Here is an 18673-nt window from a genome sequence, read left to right on the forward strand (position 1 = left end):
CATGTCATTTGTAGTGTTATTGCAGAAGAAACTTGTCTCAGCACATTATCTCCATGATTTATCCCTACAAACACAGTTCTCATCATAACCTCTCCACACTCCTCTCGAATACCCTCCAGCTCTTCTGTACCACTAGCTCTTGCCTACTCGACCTCTTTAAGATCTTCTGTCATATGTTATTACTGCAAGCGTCCTAGTTATATGAAGAGTCAGTGTCTTAAATTTTAGTAAATACAATAGCAGCAGTCATCACAGTCTTGCCCTTCGCCTCGATCTCTTGTTTCCTCTCCTCATGTTACCTCTGTCTCAGCTTTAGGTTCTCCTTCCTCTACTAATCTTCTCTCTTAGGTTGCTCAGGTTACTGAATAGATTCATACTATACAGTGTGCCCTGCCCTCCGACGTTTCCTCTGCTATATCTGTTGCCTCTGGTATGTTTTCCTCCTCTTGGTTTTTAGATTCTAGTGCAACTCATAATATGACTCCTGATACCTCTGGCCTAGTCTCTATTTCTATGCCTCACACCTTTTCTAGTATTCGCACTTCTGATGGGAGCCTTCATCCTGACACGTAGTGTGGTCTTCTTCAGTCCACTTCATTTGACATTTCTAATGTCCATCATGTTCCGAGCTTAGCTCTCAACCTTCTTTCTATTAGTCAGCTCACTAATCATGGTCTCAATGTTATCTTTTCTTCTTCTACTTATACTATGCAGGACCATCTTATAGGCTAGAGGATTGGGATCGGGTGTAGAGTTGGCAGCCTCTATTACCTAGACACTCTTCATCTTCCCGCTCTTCCATCTTCTGACATTGCCACTTCTATATGTTCTCTGGATCATTGGCACAGTCACCTCACTCACTTATATAGTTCTCGCCTAAAACTCTTAACAAGTTTAGGTAGACTTGGTTCTATTTCTTTCCTTCCTTCACATCCATGTATGGGTTGTCAACTCGCTAAACACACTGTTCTTCCATTCTCTTCACGAGAATCTATTTCTGAATCTGCTTTTGATCTTGTTCATTTTGATGTTTGGAGTCTTGCACCCCTCTCATCTCTAAGTGGTTTTTTCTATTACATATCCTTCAGTGATAATTTCTCGTGATATACTTAGCTTTATTTAATGTGTTCCCGATCTGAGGTTTTTGTCATTTACTCTTAATTTGCGTTAATGGTATCTTTCTATCTGATAGGGCACGCGAGTATCTATCTACATCCTTCTGAACATTACTCTCCACTCACGATACTATTTCTCAACAATATTGTTCGTACACACCTGCTCAGAGTAATGTCATTGAGCGCAAACATCGTCATATCTTAGACACTGCCCGTGCACTTCTTTTGCAGCTTGTCCCTTAATCCTTTTGGGCTGAAGCCATTCTTACATCTGTGTACTCCTTCTTTCACGCTCTATGGCATGACACCTTATGAGCATTTACTCACTTTCCTCCCTCTTATGGTCATCTTCGCACTTTTGGTTGCACCTGTTTTGTTCTTTTACCCCCCGTCGAGCGAAACAAACTCTCTTCCTGTTCTGCCATGTGTATTTTTCTCAGCTATAGCTCTGAACACAAGATCTATCACTGCTATGATCCTCATTCTCACCGTTTTTGTATTTCTCATCACATAACTTTTCTTGAAGATACCGCTTACTTCTCTTCATCTTTGCCAAATCTTTCCTTTCTTCAGTCTTCCGCTAGTGCATCTTTTTCTCTCCCCTTTGTAGTTCTTCCAGCTAATTCCGTGCCTTATCTCAACGTCTTTAGAGACACTTCTTTTGTTCCTCCTTCCCCTTCCTCTGGGTGTATTGATAGATATAGTGATTCGCCTCCTCTCTCTATCGATCCACCCACTCCTAAAGATGCTCCTGTTGTCCCCCGTCATTACCCAGACTGCCCTCGGTATGCCTTTTCTCTCTCCTCTACCTACTCTACCGATTTACAGGCCTTTCTTATTACTATTCACTTACATTTTGAGCTATAGTTTTATTGTGAGGCAGTGAAACATCCCTAGTGGCAACAGGCTATAACAGAGGAACTTGATGCTCTTCAGCGCATGCATACATGGGATCTTGTTCTACTTCCGTCTGGTGTTACTCCTATCAGCTGTCGGTGGATCTATCAAGTTAAGACCCGAGTTGATGGTAGCATTGAGCGCCATAAAGCGCGTCTTGTTGCTCGTGGCTTTACTCAAGAGTATTGTATTAATGCTCTTTAGCGCATGCATACATGGGATCTTGTTACCCTTCCATCTGGTGTTACTCCTATTAGCTGTCGGTGGATCTATTGAGTTAAGACCCGAGAAATGGTAGCATTAAGCGCCATAAAGCGCGTCTTGTTGCTCGTGGCTTTACTTAGGAATATGGCATTGATTATGAGGAGACATTTGCTCCTGTGGCCAAGTTAACTACTGTTCATCTTCTTTTCACTATTCATGTTGCTCATCACTGGCCACTTCATCAGTTAGATATGACCACTGCCTTCTTACATGGGGATCTTTCTAAAGACTTTTATATAACTCCTCCTCATGGTTTCTCTTATTCTTCTCAACTCACTTGTCATTTTCGCCGAGCTATCTATGGACTCAAACAAGCTCCTCATGCTTAGTTTGAGTATTTTTGAAGTGTGGTTCTTGCTCTTGGTTTCACCAAGAGCTCTCATGATTATGCCCTCCTGACTCGACAGACTTCTCAAGGCATCACCATTCTTCTTCTTTATGCTGACGATATGGTTATTACTGGTGATGATGTTGATACTGTTCTTTCTTTGAAACAATGGTTACACACCGAGTTTCAGATGAATGATCTTGGCCCTCTTCGTTACTTTCTTGGTCTTGATGTTACTTATTCTCGTCGAGGTTACTTGGTGTCTCAACAAAAGTACATTTATGATATTTTCCAATGAGCTGATATCACTGATCTATGTACTACCTCTACTCCTATTGAGTTACATCATCGACTCTCCCCCTTTGATGGTGAACCTCTACCTGGTCCTACTCACTATTGTGCACTTGTTGGTGCTCTCGTCTACCTCACCATCACTAGGCCTAATACTGCATATATTGTTCATGTTTATAGTCAGTTTGTGAATGCACCTTGTTCCACTCATTATGCTGCCCTTTTACGAGTTCTTCGTTATCTTCGTGGCACTATATCTCGATCTCTACTTTCTCTGCCACATCTTATCTTGAGTTGTGGGTCTATTGTGAAGTTGATTGGGCAGGTGATGCTTTCGATCGATAATCTACTATTGATTTCTATATTTTTCTTGAAGATCCTCTTATATCCTAGAAAAGCAAGAAATAATCTATTGTTGCTCTTTCCACTGCTAAGGCTGAGTATGGTGTTATATCCTCTACTGCTAAGGAGATTCTTTGGTTGCGTCAAATTTTGATGGACTTTGGTGTCTCTATCTTTGTCTCCACTCCTATATACTGTGATAATCAAAGTGCCATCAAAATTGCTGCCAATCCTATATTCCATGAGCATACGAAGCATCTTGAGGTTGCTCTTCACTTTGTTCACCATCATTACCTTGCTGGCAGTATTCTTCTTCCTTATGTTGCCTCTACACAGCAGATTGCTGATCTTTTCACTAAGACCCATACTGTCTCCCAATTTCAGTTTTTGGTTGACAAACTCTTGATTCATGACCCACCGTGAGTTTGAGGGGGCGTGTTAAAGTAATAATAATACATGTACATGTGCATTGTATTTATACATATATACATACTCATGTGTGCACCATTCTTATATTTATATGGGCTGGTTTGCTCTAATGAATTTATTGCATTCTCTTCTTTCATATCTTTATCACTATGAAAAAGAGCATCTCAAGAAGTAGAAAGTGCAATGCTTAGCCCTATTTTCATATGTTGGCAATCTACATGTTCTACTCTTATTGTGGAACATCTTCGCTTGTACATTTTACATAATTTGTAATGCATTGTTGTGAATGTGGATTGCGAAATTTCCAACTTGGTACCATCATGGTACTGTTCATGTGTACATCTACAAGTTCATGAGCACAAGTGTGCTCATGCCCGTGCAAATCTCAGGAAATCAGTTTCGAGATAGCACGGCTCTAGGTTACAGTACACAGGCTAGCTAATGCACAAACATTGCACACAAGCGTGCTCATGGTCATGCTCTTGTAGATGTCAAGAATTTGAGTTTTGGGGAAACATGGCCATGAATTATGCCCAAAATTTGAGTGTCTTAGCCCTATAAATTGGGGATCTTAAAACCTTCTTAACATTAGAAGAGAAGTGAAGTGGTAAAAGAAACAAAGGGTGAAAGCAATTGGAGAAGAAAGCTTGAGATCTGCTTGGAAACACCAAGGAGCTTGGTTTGCTTCTTCAAGAAAATGAAAAGAGGAGTAAGCTTAAGCATGTAAACAATTTCTCCTCTCATTTGTGAAACCATTCATAGATATAAGCTTCTTATAAGCTTATACTCATTATTTTTCAACATTAAAGTGGAATTTTCTCAGCACCTGCCAATGAGCGTAGGCTTTAAACTAAACTATGTGTTGCGTAATAGGAACACTAAATGAGTGTGACAATTAGGCTAATAGTTGATGTTTAATTTCACAAACCCCTAACAATACCACAATGGATAGACAATACAAAGATGATGTATAAGCATTGACACAAAAACAAAAGGCACCAAATTTAACATGGTTCGACCAAGCAAATCCTACATCCACTAGAGGAGAATGCTTCATTATATCTTAGGAAATTACAAGAGTACGAGAATAAACACAATGCTACAAAAGATTTACCACGCTCTAAGAACTTTACCAATGCCATGTCGCCCTAATGAAATGGTTAATAAAAATAGTCGCATAGCTCTCTTTGATGATGTTGTATATCTACATATGTAGATGACGCACGAACTGGTGTTGAATTAACAAATCTGGCAAATATGTAATAAAATTCTCCCCAAAATCCCGTCGATACCCTCCCAGTAAACACAATTTTAAGATGGGTGACCAAGATGATACAAATTGAAGTTTGATACTTAAAATGAAAAATGATTAAATATTTACCTCACCGTTAAATCTTTGTATCCTTTGTTGGATTACTTGTTTGCCCCACTCTTTCTTATGTGTTTGTGAAGCACATTAGCATTATCAGAAACTCATAACCCCATCATGCATCAAGTTTCTTATTGTGAAACTTAAAGCAACTAATATGGTTAATATGTTTTCACAAACTCACAAGAAAAATAAAAGAAAACAAACAATTCAATAAGGACATAAGGATTTAACATTATTCGGCTAATTAAAACCTACATCCACGGTCAGAGTCAATAAGAAAATTCAACTAAAATGATGAAGATGAAGATGAAGATGAAGATGAAGAGTACAGGCTTTTACAAAGCTTAGATCTACCAAGACTTCACATACAAGAAGAGAAATTGCCACAAGCTTACAAAGCATGAAAGCCAAGCCTACTCCTTCAGTAGCTTGAAGGAACAAGTCAAGCTTCTTGCACTCTTTTGGCTGATCTCAAGCCTTCCTTTCCAACCGCTTTCACCATTTTCTTTTCCTATACTCTCTTTTCTCATCCTATGTTAGAAGAGTTTTAAGATCCCCAATTTACAGTTCTAAACACACCTGTGTTGGAGGCAATGTTCTTCCAAAACAAGATCCTGAAAGTTAAGCTGGCTTAAACATGATATTATTGGAGATGGTGTTGCTCAAACCCGAATTCCTGAGAGTTGCACAAGCTTGAACACGGCTGTGTCCAATACCCTTGTTCATTAGCATGCCTATGTACAATAACTTGGACATCGTGTTCCTCACCCAAAGAGTTACACGGGCTTGAACACACCATGTACAATATCCACATACAGTAATAGGGTGTCAGCAATAACCATGTCAGTACCATGTTTTGGAAATTTGCTAAGCCACATTCACAACACTTACAAATCCACATGATTTACCATTTTCCTGCCAATTCCACTAACCAACAAAGGTAGTGAAATATAAGTATGCAAAGTAGCATACGGCCAAAGACAATGCCATATTTCTTTATCTGATGATAATAAGCACCCCATAAAAACATGATGAACTCAGAACAGATAAATTAACATTAGCAATTTCCTCAAATAATTCATTGAATGATTTTCTTATTTCGAAAACCAAGTAACCAATTTTTATCAAAGATAGCATCCAATGCAAGCCATGGCATTTGTCGACAGATAATTTTGAACATCTCAAAGCATCCAACCCAATGCTTGATAATGTAGAACCCAACATGTCATTGCCGTGTCAAGAACAGACGACCAAATGCAATGCTAGCCATATACTAAGCTGGTCCACTCTTCATGTGGAAATTGCAACAAAGAACCCAAAAGCATTAATTGTGATGTCCTTGAATATGTGTTCACAGAACATAACCTTGCTGCTAGCATTACTATGAGGAAGCTATACCCTTTCTCTTCTATATAAGCATATAATTATCGTTGCTCTTGCAGCCAAGACAACCAAAAATTTCACACGCACCAAGCTTTGATTGCTATTGACTTACACCTTTAAGAAAAGGGCAAGGAAGTTGATGAAGGTTCCATCCCTTAAGAGAATGATCTCTTCACCAAGAGCGGATAAACTCTTTGATTTTAATGAATGCAGTACATCATCTATCGCAGAAAAGGGCCATTTCTTTTTTTATACATCGGAGGGGAAGCGGTTCATGGTTCCCTTGGCATATCTCACCAATAGTATCTTCAAGGAGCTCTTGAAGATATCCGAAGAAGAATTTTGGTTGCCGGGCAATGGCCCTATCACATTGCCCTGTGATGCTGCATCGATGGAGTATGTGCTCTCAATGCTAAGAAGAGGAGTATCTCAGAGGTGGAAAGGGCACTGCTTATCTCCATTTTTATCTCTGGCCATTCCACATGCTTTGCTCTTGCTGTAGAAAATACTCCACAACTCACAATTTGCAGCTGCTGATTCATTCATTCTTTAAATTCTTTTTGTGATCTCACAAATCCTCACTTGTACATCCTATGGAATTTTTTGATGCCTCAAATTTATTACAAATACATATGATTTCTCACTTAACTTGCCAATTTCAATGATTGACATTGTCTGTAGCCAGCAATATGTATTTCCTAATGAAGAAAAAAATAAAGGAAGATGAGATAAGCAATATGTCATTAAGGGTTGATAAGAGTCATAAGACACCGTAATTGATGCACCACCGTACCTGTCTCTTCTTGACAACTCTCTTTTGGGACGACAGTTGTCGCCTTAATAAAAAAAAATGAGATGGAACTATTTGTAGCATTGCCAACTTAAATAATGGTCTGGATAATCTGGTTAACTTATAAAGCAAGGGGCTATAGTTTTTAAGGAAACCAATGGCAACTACTTCTTTTTGGCAGAAAATTTACCCATCTTCTGTTTCATGGTATAAATATTAAGTCAATGTCCAAGAAGATGAAAATTATTTCTTTTAAAAGCTCAATGCTGTTCTCAATGGCTTAGGCCGAATTTATGGGCATTATGAATTCTTAGATCATGGACAGTAGCCATTGGAACAAGTATTATAGCCGGTCATGTTCTTTATTTGCCCATCAAAACTTTTGGTGGTTCATTTATACATTTCATGCGGTTTTGTCTAAACATGGAAGTACCAAATGAATAAATTGCTCAAAAACGAGTTAATCTATTAATGAAAACTGTGTGGGGTTGGGGCTATATTTGAAGCATATGGGTTGTCTTTCACTCTTCTAAGCCTGTCAACTTCCACCAGCTCATATGCATTTTATGATGCACATTGACACGTCCGAATATGCGTGTATGCACCGCAAGTGCACGGGTGTCGAAGTAATAATTACCCCGGTGAGTGGGTAGTCGAATCCACAGGGAACAGGGCTACTAGTACTAACTTCTTCTCTGCTTTCTAACCTAATGATAAATAGAAAGGTGTGGTGATCTAATGTGCGAAGAAATGAATACCGGAGACAAATATGCAAGGGTAAAATGGATGGAGATCTCAATCAGTAAAAGTGGGGTATTCGGGCAATGCTCCCCCTAGGATTCAGGTATTATGTACCAAATAAGCAAAGTGTTTCTATGATGAGTAAGTTAAGTCGTGGAAATCCAAATATAATCGGATCCGGCCTCCCGATCACCGATACTAGTCCCCTACGAGGTCCCGGTGGAGAAATCGCTCAATCTCAACACCTCACACCACATATGACTTCAAAGCACTCTAGGGATTCCAAGAGTTGTATCCGATTCCTAAAGATTGATCCAACCCTAATTCCCGGCGAAGGATCCTAACCCCCTACAAGGTCCTGACGGAGAAATCTCTCAATCTCACGCCTCACACCAAATATGGTTGCATAGAGCTTAAAGAACGGAGATAGAATACACTCAATCGGAAGGGAGAGGGGACACTCCACTATCTCATGACTCACCCTCTCAACCCTCTTTAACCTTGAAGTTCTAACTCTAATGGAGACCTCTCTCACATCAAAGTAATAAATCATGCAAATCCAATCAACCACAAGGATTAATTAAACAAGCAAGCAATGAGAATACAAGATTAAAACTTAATCAAACTCGGATTAAATAGAAACACTAAGCAAATCCACAAAAGATGAGAATCCTAGGGTTCACAAGACCAAATACCCTCTAGAGTTTTAGCTCTCCATGGAGCAACATACAAAACACACCATCAATGAATGAAAGTACATTAAAACCATAGAAATAAACCCCCTTATATATGAACTGATGGCCTTGATGGAGAGCTTCGACGTCTTGAAAGACCCACTCCGAAGCTAGGTTCACCGGTGGCTTCCTTGATGCTATGACGGAGGAGGAATCGATCAAAGTTGGTGATGAAGCGCCTCCAAAGCCGCAAAGACCTCCTCTCCAAACCCTAGCCGTCTCACCCCTCAAGAACCGCACAAAAGATGAGAAAAAATAGAGCAAAACGGCTATTTATAGGCCTTAGATCGCGTCTGTCACGTGCCCTCACGCGCCCGTGTGGATTTTCCACGCGCCCGCGTGGGCTGCAAGAATTTCCACGCGGTCGCGTGAACAGTAATTTTGCTACAGTACTACTACATTACTTTTCACAAAACGCGATCCGAACACTCTTCTCTTAAGGCCACATGTCCGGGCACACGTCCATGTGGTAGGCTATAAAACTTTTCTTCATCGACGTATCTTTGAGAGGTCTTGCAATCTTCACAAAGAGAAGGAATATGAAGATGTGGCTGCCTTTGTGCCCTTCCAAATAGTGAATTGACATGAATATTCTTGGAAGTTGGCACACATCTCCACGTTTATGAATGCTCTCGTGTCTTGGTCCTTGAATTGAATAAGAACTCCCAACATTGTGTCTTTATAGCCTATCTTTGCTTCCTTTTTACTCTTCAAGGCATTCACAACCTATATGCATAAAAGAACACCAAATAAACAATATGAGACATAAACCACAGTAAAAATGATGCTCAATGCATGTAAAACATATATAAAAATATGTCTACTGAAGCACTTATCACACATCTTCCTGGAAAGTTAGAGAAATTAATTGAATGCAAATTTTGGGGGTATATATGAACAACTCCACATGCTATGAACAACCTTTCACTAATGTAAGATCAACTGCTTCCTGTAATTAGTTTGTCTAGAAGTAGAAATAATTAACTTGAGTTCATGAATTGATGGAACTCATCAAACTGGCAATCACTGTCATAAAGTAGCAGAGTGTAGCACTGAACGAATAGACCATATCAAGCATTATGACTTTAACCAGATTTGAAACCTGCAATTGTTTCATGAGATTATACAAGTGAGGGTATGGCATTCCAAATAATCAAAGAATTGGCCATATAAGTTCTTGAGAGAATTTTTCAAGAATCAAAGAATTCCATGGGATTATACAAGTGAGTGTATGACATTCCAAGTAATCAAAAACTACAAACTGCTAATTGTTGAGGTTGCTCAACAGCAAGCATTGAACATGCTGATTGGCGAGAGACGAAGATGGAGCTAAGCAATTGCATCTCTATCTCCTTAGACACTCCTCTTCCTAGCAAAGATAGCACATATTCCATGAATGCTGCATCACAGGGTAGTGTGATTGGACCGTCACATGGCAAACCGAATTCTTCTTCAGATATCCTCAAGAGCTCTTTGAAGATATTATTGGTGAGATATGCCAAGGAAATCATGAATCGCTTCCCGTCGGATGTGTAAACAAAGAAATGGCCCTTCTCCGCAACACATGATGTACTACATTCACTGAAATCATAGAGCTTATCAGCTCTTGGTGAAGAGATCATTCTCTTAATGGATGGAACCTTCATCAACTTCCTTGCCATCTCTCACTAATGCCTTTGAGAATCAAAGCTTGATGTTTAGGAAACGTTGTGATTTTCTTGGTGGGAAGAACAATAGAATGGATATGTTTATATAGCTGAATAAGAGTATAGGTTTATCACATTGATGGTAGGACCAAAGCCATGTTCTGTGAACATAGATGAGAAAACATGAGAAAGTAACAATTATGAATTTAGTTTCAACATTAGCACATGAAGAGTGGACCTGATATTCTTGTAGTTAGTATTACATTGCTTCATGCCCTCCATGTCACTCTATTGACATGTTGGTCCAGGTCATCAATCAAAGTATACTGTGATGATAATTTCCGCAGATCAGTATCTTTGTCAGGACATGTCATAGTACAATTGTCAAGAAGTTAAGAAAGCAATGTAATACTGACCACAGCACCAACAAATCCAAAGGTTTAACTTTCCATGCTCACATCCTCAAATCCATTGATGACATGGCCTTGTTCTCATCATCAATGGTAGAAGCTATATCCCTTCTCATTTAATATATAACTAAATGTTAACCATTGTGTGTGACCAAGGACATCATCAAGAATTCTGAAATAATTATCAAGGATAGTATGCAAACATATTGAATAAGTATCCGATACAAACATGATGAATTCAGAACAGATAAATTAACATTAGCAACTTCTTCAAATAATTCACTGAATGATTTGCTTAATTTGAAAACCAAGTAACTTATAATTATCAAGCATAGCATCCAATGCAAGCCATTGCATTTGTTGACAGATAATTGTTAACATCTCAAAGCTTATTGTATTTGGTACAATCAGGACATTATGCTCTTAATGTCAAAGAGATCAAATACTCAAATGTGAAAATCATCAATTTTTAAAATAAAATTTCCAATATAATTGTTCATCTGATCATCACAATGTGGCTGATTAGAAAATAGAGCTACCCAAATGAAAGCTGGAATGGACATATGGAGTGTCTTTTGAAAAAGTGGATAAACCACAATCATTGCAAACGAAAGGAACAACAAAGCAGTTCACCGGGAATGGAATTGACAAAATACAAGTCCAAAAGCAAAAGAAAAGAAATGAAAGACAGAGAAAGATAACAAAAGACCACGGGGAACATAGAGATGAGACCCTAGGGCCTAAGGCCTAGGCTCAACAAGGGCCGCACTTCCTACTTAATTGGTCCTTCTTCGCTTGAGCCTGAGGGGTGTCCAAAGAACTCCAGACTACGATTGCCAGTCATGACTGAGCCTTCAAGCCTAGCTTTCTTTGACTCTGGAGCTTCATCAATCCACAAAATCATCATGTAAATGGCTTTGACAATGATAGTATGAAGTGAAGAATATTTGTTGTTAAAGATGCGTGCATTTCGTTCCAACCAAATATTCCAAGTGATGATTCTAATGATAATTTCCCCAATAGCTCTCACATGAGAGGGAAGCTGGGGTTTCCACCTGTCCCAAAGGTCAACCAAAGAAGTTGGTGGAACAAGAAGGGAGAAAGTGTGTGTGAAGAAGTTCCAAATCCTTTCTGCTAAAGGACACTGAATGAGCAGATGGTCTGTTGTTTGAATATCAGTATGGCAGAGAGCACAAGTTGTTGTCGGGAGCCTATTACATCTTCTCATTGCAAAATTATTCAAAGTCAGGAGGCTATTATCCCACTCCAACCAGTTGAAGAGATTAACCTTCTTTGGACAAATGCTTTTCCAGATCACGTTGGTTGTTGCACAAAGAACCCCGCCATTCCTAAGGAAACCATAGAAAGACTTAACCAAGAAACATCCATTCAATGTCAAACTCCACCCTTTAGCATCACTTGGTCAATGTAGAGAAGTCTTCTTATTGATGATCTCTCTAAAAATTTAATCAATCATGAACCACTCTGCATGTAATAAATGCTAAAGATCCTTCCGTGTGCCATTATTGGAATGTAAAGCTCTGAAGGGCTCAAGCCATAGGTCCTTAGGTGCCCAGTTATCCACCCATTTGTCCAACCAAAATAAGGTTGAGGCTCCAATACTGAAAATGGGGATGATGCATGCCTGAAAGGCAGGCAAACACTGAAGTAAACCATCTAAAAAAAGGACTTCCGAGCAGGGGAACGGCAATGCAAGTTCCAAGTTGAAGAATTTTGATAATAGTTAAATTTGATGATATTGGCCCCACACCACTGGGTATCCATGCCAATTTTTCACCACCACTTACCCAAGAGTGCCTCATTAAAATCAACTAGATTTAGAATACCGCAACCACCCTGATCCTGAGGTTGGCATAGGCTCTTCCATTTCACTAGCTAGATCTTGGGGTGGTCTATATCAGACCCAGACCAAAGGAAGTCTCTCATTATTCGATTAATGGATTTGCAGACCCAGCTCCGAAGCTTGAAAGTTGACATCCAATATGACGGGATAAAGGAGACCACAGAATTAACTAATATAAGTCTACCCCTAAAGAAAGAAATTTAGACTGCTATGCAGTTAATTTGGCCCTAACCTTGGCAATCAAACCTTCCCAGTCTTGCCTTCTGGGCCTTCATCCAGAGAGAGGCAAACCAAGGTAAGTGACTGGTAGCAACCCTTTACTGCAGCTAAGAGTTTTGGCAAGGGCATCCCCAAGCAATTGTCCTGATGAAGACGAGTAAAGGCATGTCTTGTGAAAATTAATCGCTAATCCTGACATGCCTTTAAACAGATAAAGGATTAGCTTGATGATTATCAAGTCCTCTATTACACCCGTCGTCATAACCAGGAGATTATCTGTGTATTGGAGGTGACACATTTTACCAAAATTTCCTAAAGGGACTCTGATCAGCACCCCTGACTCAAGAGCGTGCTTGAACATAAGGTTAACGGCATCAAATACTAGAGCAAAAAGCAGTGTAGACAAAGGGTCTCCTTGTTTGAGTCCCCTAAGATATCAAACGTAGCAATTGTGCGATCCATTTATTAAAAAATTAGCCTTAGAGGAGAGGACAATCGACTTGACCCAGCTGATCCAATTAGATCCAAAAACGTAAGAATCCAGTAACTCAACGATGAAATCCCAATCTACCACATCAAAGGCTTTTGGAAAAACCACTTTGAGGATATGCCCCGGCAGTCTCTCTCATGGAGGCTGAAGATCAACTCTTCTGCCATGATAATGTTATCCAAAATACAACATCCTTTGATGAATGCAATTTGAGAAGGTTCACTAAAGAGTCCAAGAGTCTACTTAAGAGAGAGGCCAAGAGGTTAGATAAAATCTTGAGGGAAGCATTTATAAGACTAATCGGACGGTAGTCATTTGAGCCCTCCGGAATGCCTTTCTTGGGAATCAGGACAATGCTAGCCCAGTTAATTCTCTCCAAATTAATAGAGCCATCATGAAAACCATCACAGAGTGCAATGATATCGGGTTCTATTATGTTCCAATATTTTTGGGAAAAGGAGAGAGGAAAACCGTCTGGACCAGGCTCCTTGTCCGCTCCAAGCCCAAATATGGCCTTTTTGATTTCTTCCTTAGAGAAGGAAAGTTCCAATGAAGAAAGATCAACTCTTGATTTATTCCTTAGTAGAGTGGGCCAAGAAAATTTAAAATGTGAGTCCCTTTTGGTCCCAAATATGGAGTGTCTTTCAACGAACTACCATTAACATGCTTCTTTAATTGCTTTAACAACCTTTATAATTGACAAGATTTCAATTTAGTGCATAGAAGAAACTTATTAGCCCCTGCTGTAAAGGAGGCAAATTTGGAAGCATTCGATCATTTAATTTCTTGACATGTCTTTAGACATCAAATTGGAGTCAAACATAAGGTGGCGTTGGCAAGAGTTTGTTTATTTAACTTTTTATTATTTACCCAGTGAAGTGTTATTCTTCATTGTTCATGCCATGGTGGTAACATCTCGTTAGTGCTAATTTTGATTATTCCTAAAATGATACTATGCAATATATTTCCTTCTTTAAAAAAATGGATAAAGCATAATGTATCAACAAAAAATTTTCTACCTGTGTGGGTTGCGCTGCTCGGTGGTGAGATTCTTCTGACGCAATAGTTGTCCAAGGAAAATCAATCTCCTTAATTGGCTTGTGTGGAAGAAAAAGGTTCTCTCCGTGGAGAATTTCGAGAAAAGAAGGTGCAATAGACTTCCAATGGCAACTTGTGTACTGTGTCATTCTGGGATTGAATCAGTGGACCATCTTTTCATTCACTACCCATTTGTTAGACAAATTTGGGATTATTTTATTAGACTACTTCAGTTGCTGGAGCAGCCTTCTTTAGTGGATTGCCATTGGGTCTCTTGGCGGTTGTTAGTTCATCCTTCTTTGAGGGATGTGGGAGACTTAGTGGTGAAAGCCCTTGTGTGGACTGTTTCTCTTGCTAGAAATGATCATATTTTTAATGCTAAAGTCTTACCTGTGCATGCTCTTATTTTGAAAATTGATCGATTTCTCTTGTCCTGGTTCTCAAATTGCACAGAGGGAGTCAAAAGGAAGCTTGATGATTCTATGAGGACTATCTATCGTGGCTTGGAGTTTCTGGGACCACGTATTAATATTGCGGATAGGGATCCGTCTGCCGAGGAGGTACTTCACTTGAGTTCAGGCTAGTCTTTCTCCGTTGGAGGTTTTGAGGATGCCTTTATTCCTCACTTTTGTGCGTTTGTGCTATTTTCTTTCTGTTTTTTTTAGTTGCTATATCACAATTAGTGCTATGATGCTCTCTTTTGTTTGCTCCTCTACTGTTTGTGTGGAGCCTTGTTGTACTTATCTGTTTTTATCTTAATGAATATGGTTTAACCACCTTTTCAAAAAAAAAAAAATTTTCTACCTTCCTAGATTTTCCATTATCTGATAATAGAGTTAGACCAAGCTAGAAAACATAGCCAGATCCATGTATAAGGTTCATATGACAAGAACGAGACAACTCTATAAGAATTAGGATTTGTTTGATACATAACCAAGTACAGCACAAGAAGTATAGAACAGAACAAGTAGTTTTGGTACAGCACAACTACTTGTCTGTACCTTGTTTGATATCTTATTTACAAAACAAAATTTTTTGTACCGTTCTTCGTTTGATTTTCACAGGTAATGGACAAAATATTGTAAAATTATTTCTGAAACCCTTTATATTGTCATATTTTTGTTTTACAATAAACAAATTCACAAGTAAATTTCAAGGTTTTTCTCAATTTCAACATTAACCTAATTAATTTTTTTTATAATTAATCAACTTATTAAATTATAATTATATTTTTTTAATTTTTAAAATATATGAAATAAAATTTTATTGCTAAAAATACATGATAAATTCGGTTAATATGTCAATCGACTAAACAATAAAATTTGTTACTCTATAATCTTATTAAATATACTATAATCTATTATCCATATAACCTAATTTATAATTAATAATCTTATTAAATCACAATTATATTTGTATATTATATACACTAATTTGAAGAAATCAGGTTTCAAACAATTAAATTTCACATTGTTTTAACTATATAAACAAATTTACAAAATGTCAAGAGACTAAATAATAAAATTTGTAAATATGATCTTCTAAAATTATAAATTTTTAAGACTATATGTACTAATTTGTAAAAAAAAATTCAATTTGCCAAGCAATAGACTTTATATATAAAAATTTATTTGTAAGATATCGAGGAACCAAACAAGAAATTTTCATAAATATTTTTACCAAAAATATAATTGTTATATATTATGTGCATCAACATGCAAAAATATATATATAATATTTTTTTATTTAAGGAAAGTGGGAGCAATGTGCATATAATTTTATCAATGTGTACCTAATATATATATATATATACATATCAATTTTTTTTAAAAAAAGTAGTGGTATTATTTAATTTTTTTTAAATAAAAAGGGCAGCAATGTGTATTAACCTGCAAAATATATATATATATATATATATATATATATATATATATATATATATATATATATATAACGGGGCTAATGTGTATTAAACTGTAAAACATTTTCTTATGGGGGGAAATACATGGCCATGGCCCCAACTTGGGCCTACCCTAGCTTTGTCCTGATCTCAGAAATCAAGTTCCATATATATATATATATATATATATATCAACTCTATTACATGAAATTTTGTAGCTTTTCACAAACAATGGTTAAATCAAGAATGAACCAAATTCAACAAATAGAATATGTAACAAACTAACATTAATAAAATATAATTACAACATATATAGTTATCAACAACTACAACAAAATATGCTGCAATGAAACCTATAAAAGTTTGTCAACTACTATACAAAAAACCATAAATAATTTTCATGAAATGAAAGCTTTGAGTAGCTACATCAACTTAAAGACATACATCCATAGATACAAAAACATCAACTTCACAAAAGCTACACACCTCTCATATTGTGCAAAGATTATGGTAATCCCATAATTTTTTTCACAAAACTTATCTTTTAGACACCATTCAGCTCCCAAAGATATTTCTCATACTCAGGTTTATGAGAGAACTTGATTATTAAATCAACCTCCTCATCCTCGCTCAAACCAAGCTTATTTACCTCTTCACCTAAGTTTCTTTCCATAGGAGGGTCTGGCATTTTTTTCACAATAAGTAATATGCTAGATCTTACTGCAGACATATAATTGTCCATATTCTCAATAAACTTGTTAGCAACATCTAACATTTTTGGACGTTTTAGTGGAGGTCTAGATACATTAGGTCCATTAGACATATGATTCTCTGTAGGTACCGCTGAAGTATGCTCCTCATCAAACTCTAAATTTGTCTCAATGACATTATTTGTGTCATCATTCAACCCTTCCACAACATCTGCAGCTGTCTCAGCTCCTCACCCATTAGCATGATCTTTACCAAAAATACCTTGCAATCTTTCGAATTCTTTAAACTCCTTATTTGCATGATTTCCCATCTTTGGATGTTTCTATATGTTAGTTTCGCTGATGTGGTTTGTGGTTTAAAGAACACTCGAAACACTAAAAAGAAACTTACACAAACCAAGCAAGAAGGAGACGCACAAGATTGGTAACCCAGTTTGGCATCCACTCGCCTACATCTGGTGTGCCAAGCCCGGAGATAAACAATCCACTAAAAGAGGTGAAATAAATGAGTACAAACACTTATCACTCACTCTCTCAACAATAAGGATCACTACCCTCTCTAGATTGTCTACTGCTCACACTCTCTCCTCTACAAGTGACACATACAATCTTTGAGGAAGATAGCTTATATAGACGCCTTAACGCATCAAAAATAGCACATACCTCTTTTAGAATCTCCGCGGCTACTAATTTAAAAACTTTCCGAAATTAGCTGTTGCAACTCCTGTTGTAACATAAGTTGCAATATGGCCCTGACTACTGACTTGACTGAGTTTTGGTTATGTTGCAAACAACCTCAAGACTCATCAAACTCCCGATTATGCTTAGTCTGAGTTGATGCAGCCAGAACTCCAGATACTGACTGCCGGTAACTAGCCTACCTCCTCAGTTCCTCATCACACAGTCCCCTCACAAGGGGCGCACGTCCTTGTGCGTCTTCATGAAACTTACCAATCTTGATCTTTAATTCACCCAAGTTTGGCCTTTAAACCTTCCCAAGAATAGAAATTTAATCAATCATCTCAATCATGCGAACAATAGGCATGTCTTCAAATCTTGCCCTTAATAGTCTTCAATCATCCTCATTAAGGTTTCTTTAAATCATACCATCAATAGTCTTCAATCATACCATTGATAAGTATTTCTTCAATTAAGCTCCATCTATATTTAGTCTTCAATCAAATCACCTAAATATGGTCTTGATATGATCCTATCTTCAAGATGCAACATATTGCCAAAAATAGTTCCACCAAGATCTTTAAGATATTTTGCCTTACAAGCCAAGACTCCTTTCCATGTCACCATGCTTTTCATGTCGTCAATTATGCCTTGTCACCATGGTTGCCACATCATCTTGACTATGTGTCAAATCATGCCAATAATAGTGCGGTTGCACTAACACTATATGTTTCAAAAAAATTGTGAATTAGATTACTTGTTGAAAACACACACACACACACACACACACACACACACACACACACACACACACGTTTTAGCTATCACATAATAAGTGCACACTAAATTTAATAATAATATTCACAACAACATATGTACCTGTAGATATTCAGTTAAAACTTGCTCACTATCAACTATGACGCACTTTCTTGCATCATCCCAACCAAACCCGCTTGTGTTCATCATGTCCACTACTTCATTTAGTTTTATAGACCACCTTTTCATTCTATTAACTACTTGCTTAACAGTATT

The 18673-nt window shown here is 37.7% G+C and overlaps 1 protein-coding gene across 1 annotated transcript; it reads right to left on the reverse strand.

The window, feature by feature from the left end:
* Nucleotides 1-9677: 9677 nt before the first annotated feature.
* LOC120262906 (auxin-responsive protein SAUR68-like) lies at nucleotides 9678-10347 on the reverse strand. Its single transcript, XM_039270819.1, has 2 exons — nucleotides 9949-10347; nucleotides 9678-9788 (listed from the first exon to the last, which is right to left on the reverse strand). The coding sequence occupies exons 1-2, from the start codon at nucleotides 10345-10347 to the stop codon at nucleotides 9678-9680; spliced, it is 510 nt and encodes a 169-aa protein (XP_039126753.1).
* Between the last annotated feature and the right edge of the window lie 8326 nt (nucleotides 10348-18673).

This window comes from Dioscorea cayenensis, chromosome 1 (assembly GCF_009730915.1).
Source record: "Dioscorea cayenensis subsp. rotundata cultivar TDr96_F1 chromosome 1, TDr96_F1_v2_PseudoChromosome.rev07_lg8_w22 25.fasta, whole genome shotgun sequence".
Lineage (NCBI taxonomy): Eukaryota > Viridiplantae > Streptophyta > Magnoliopsida > Dioscoreales > Dioscoreaceae > Dioscorea > Dioscorea cayenensis.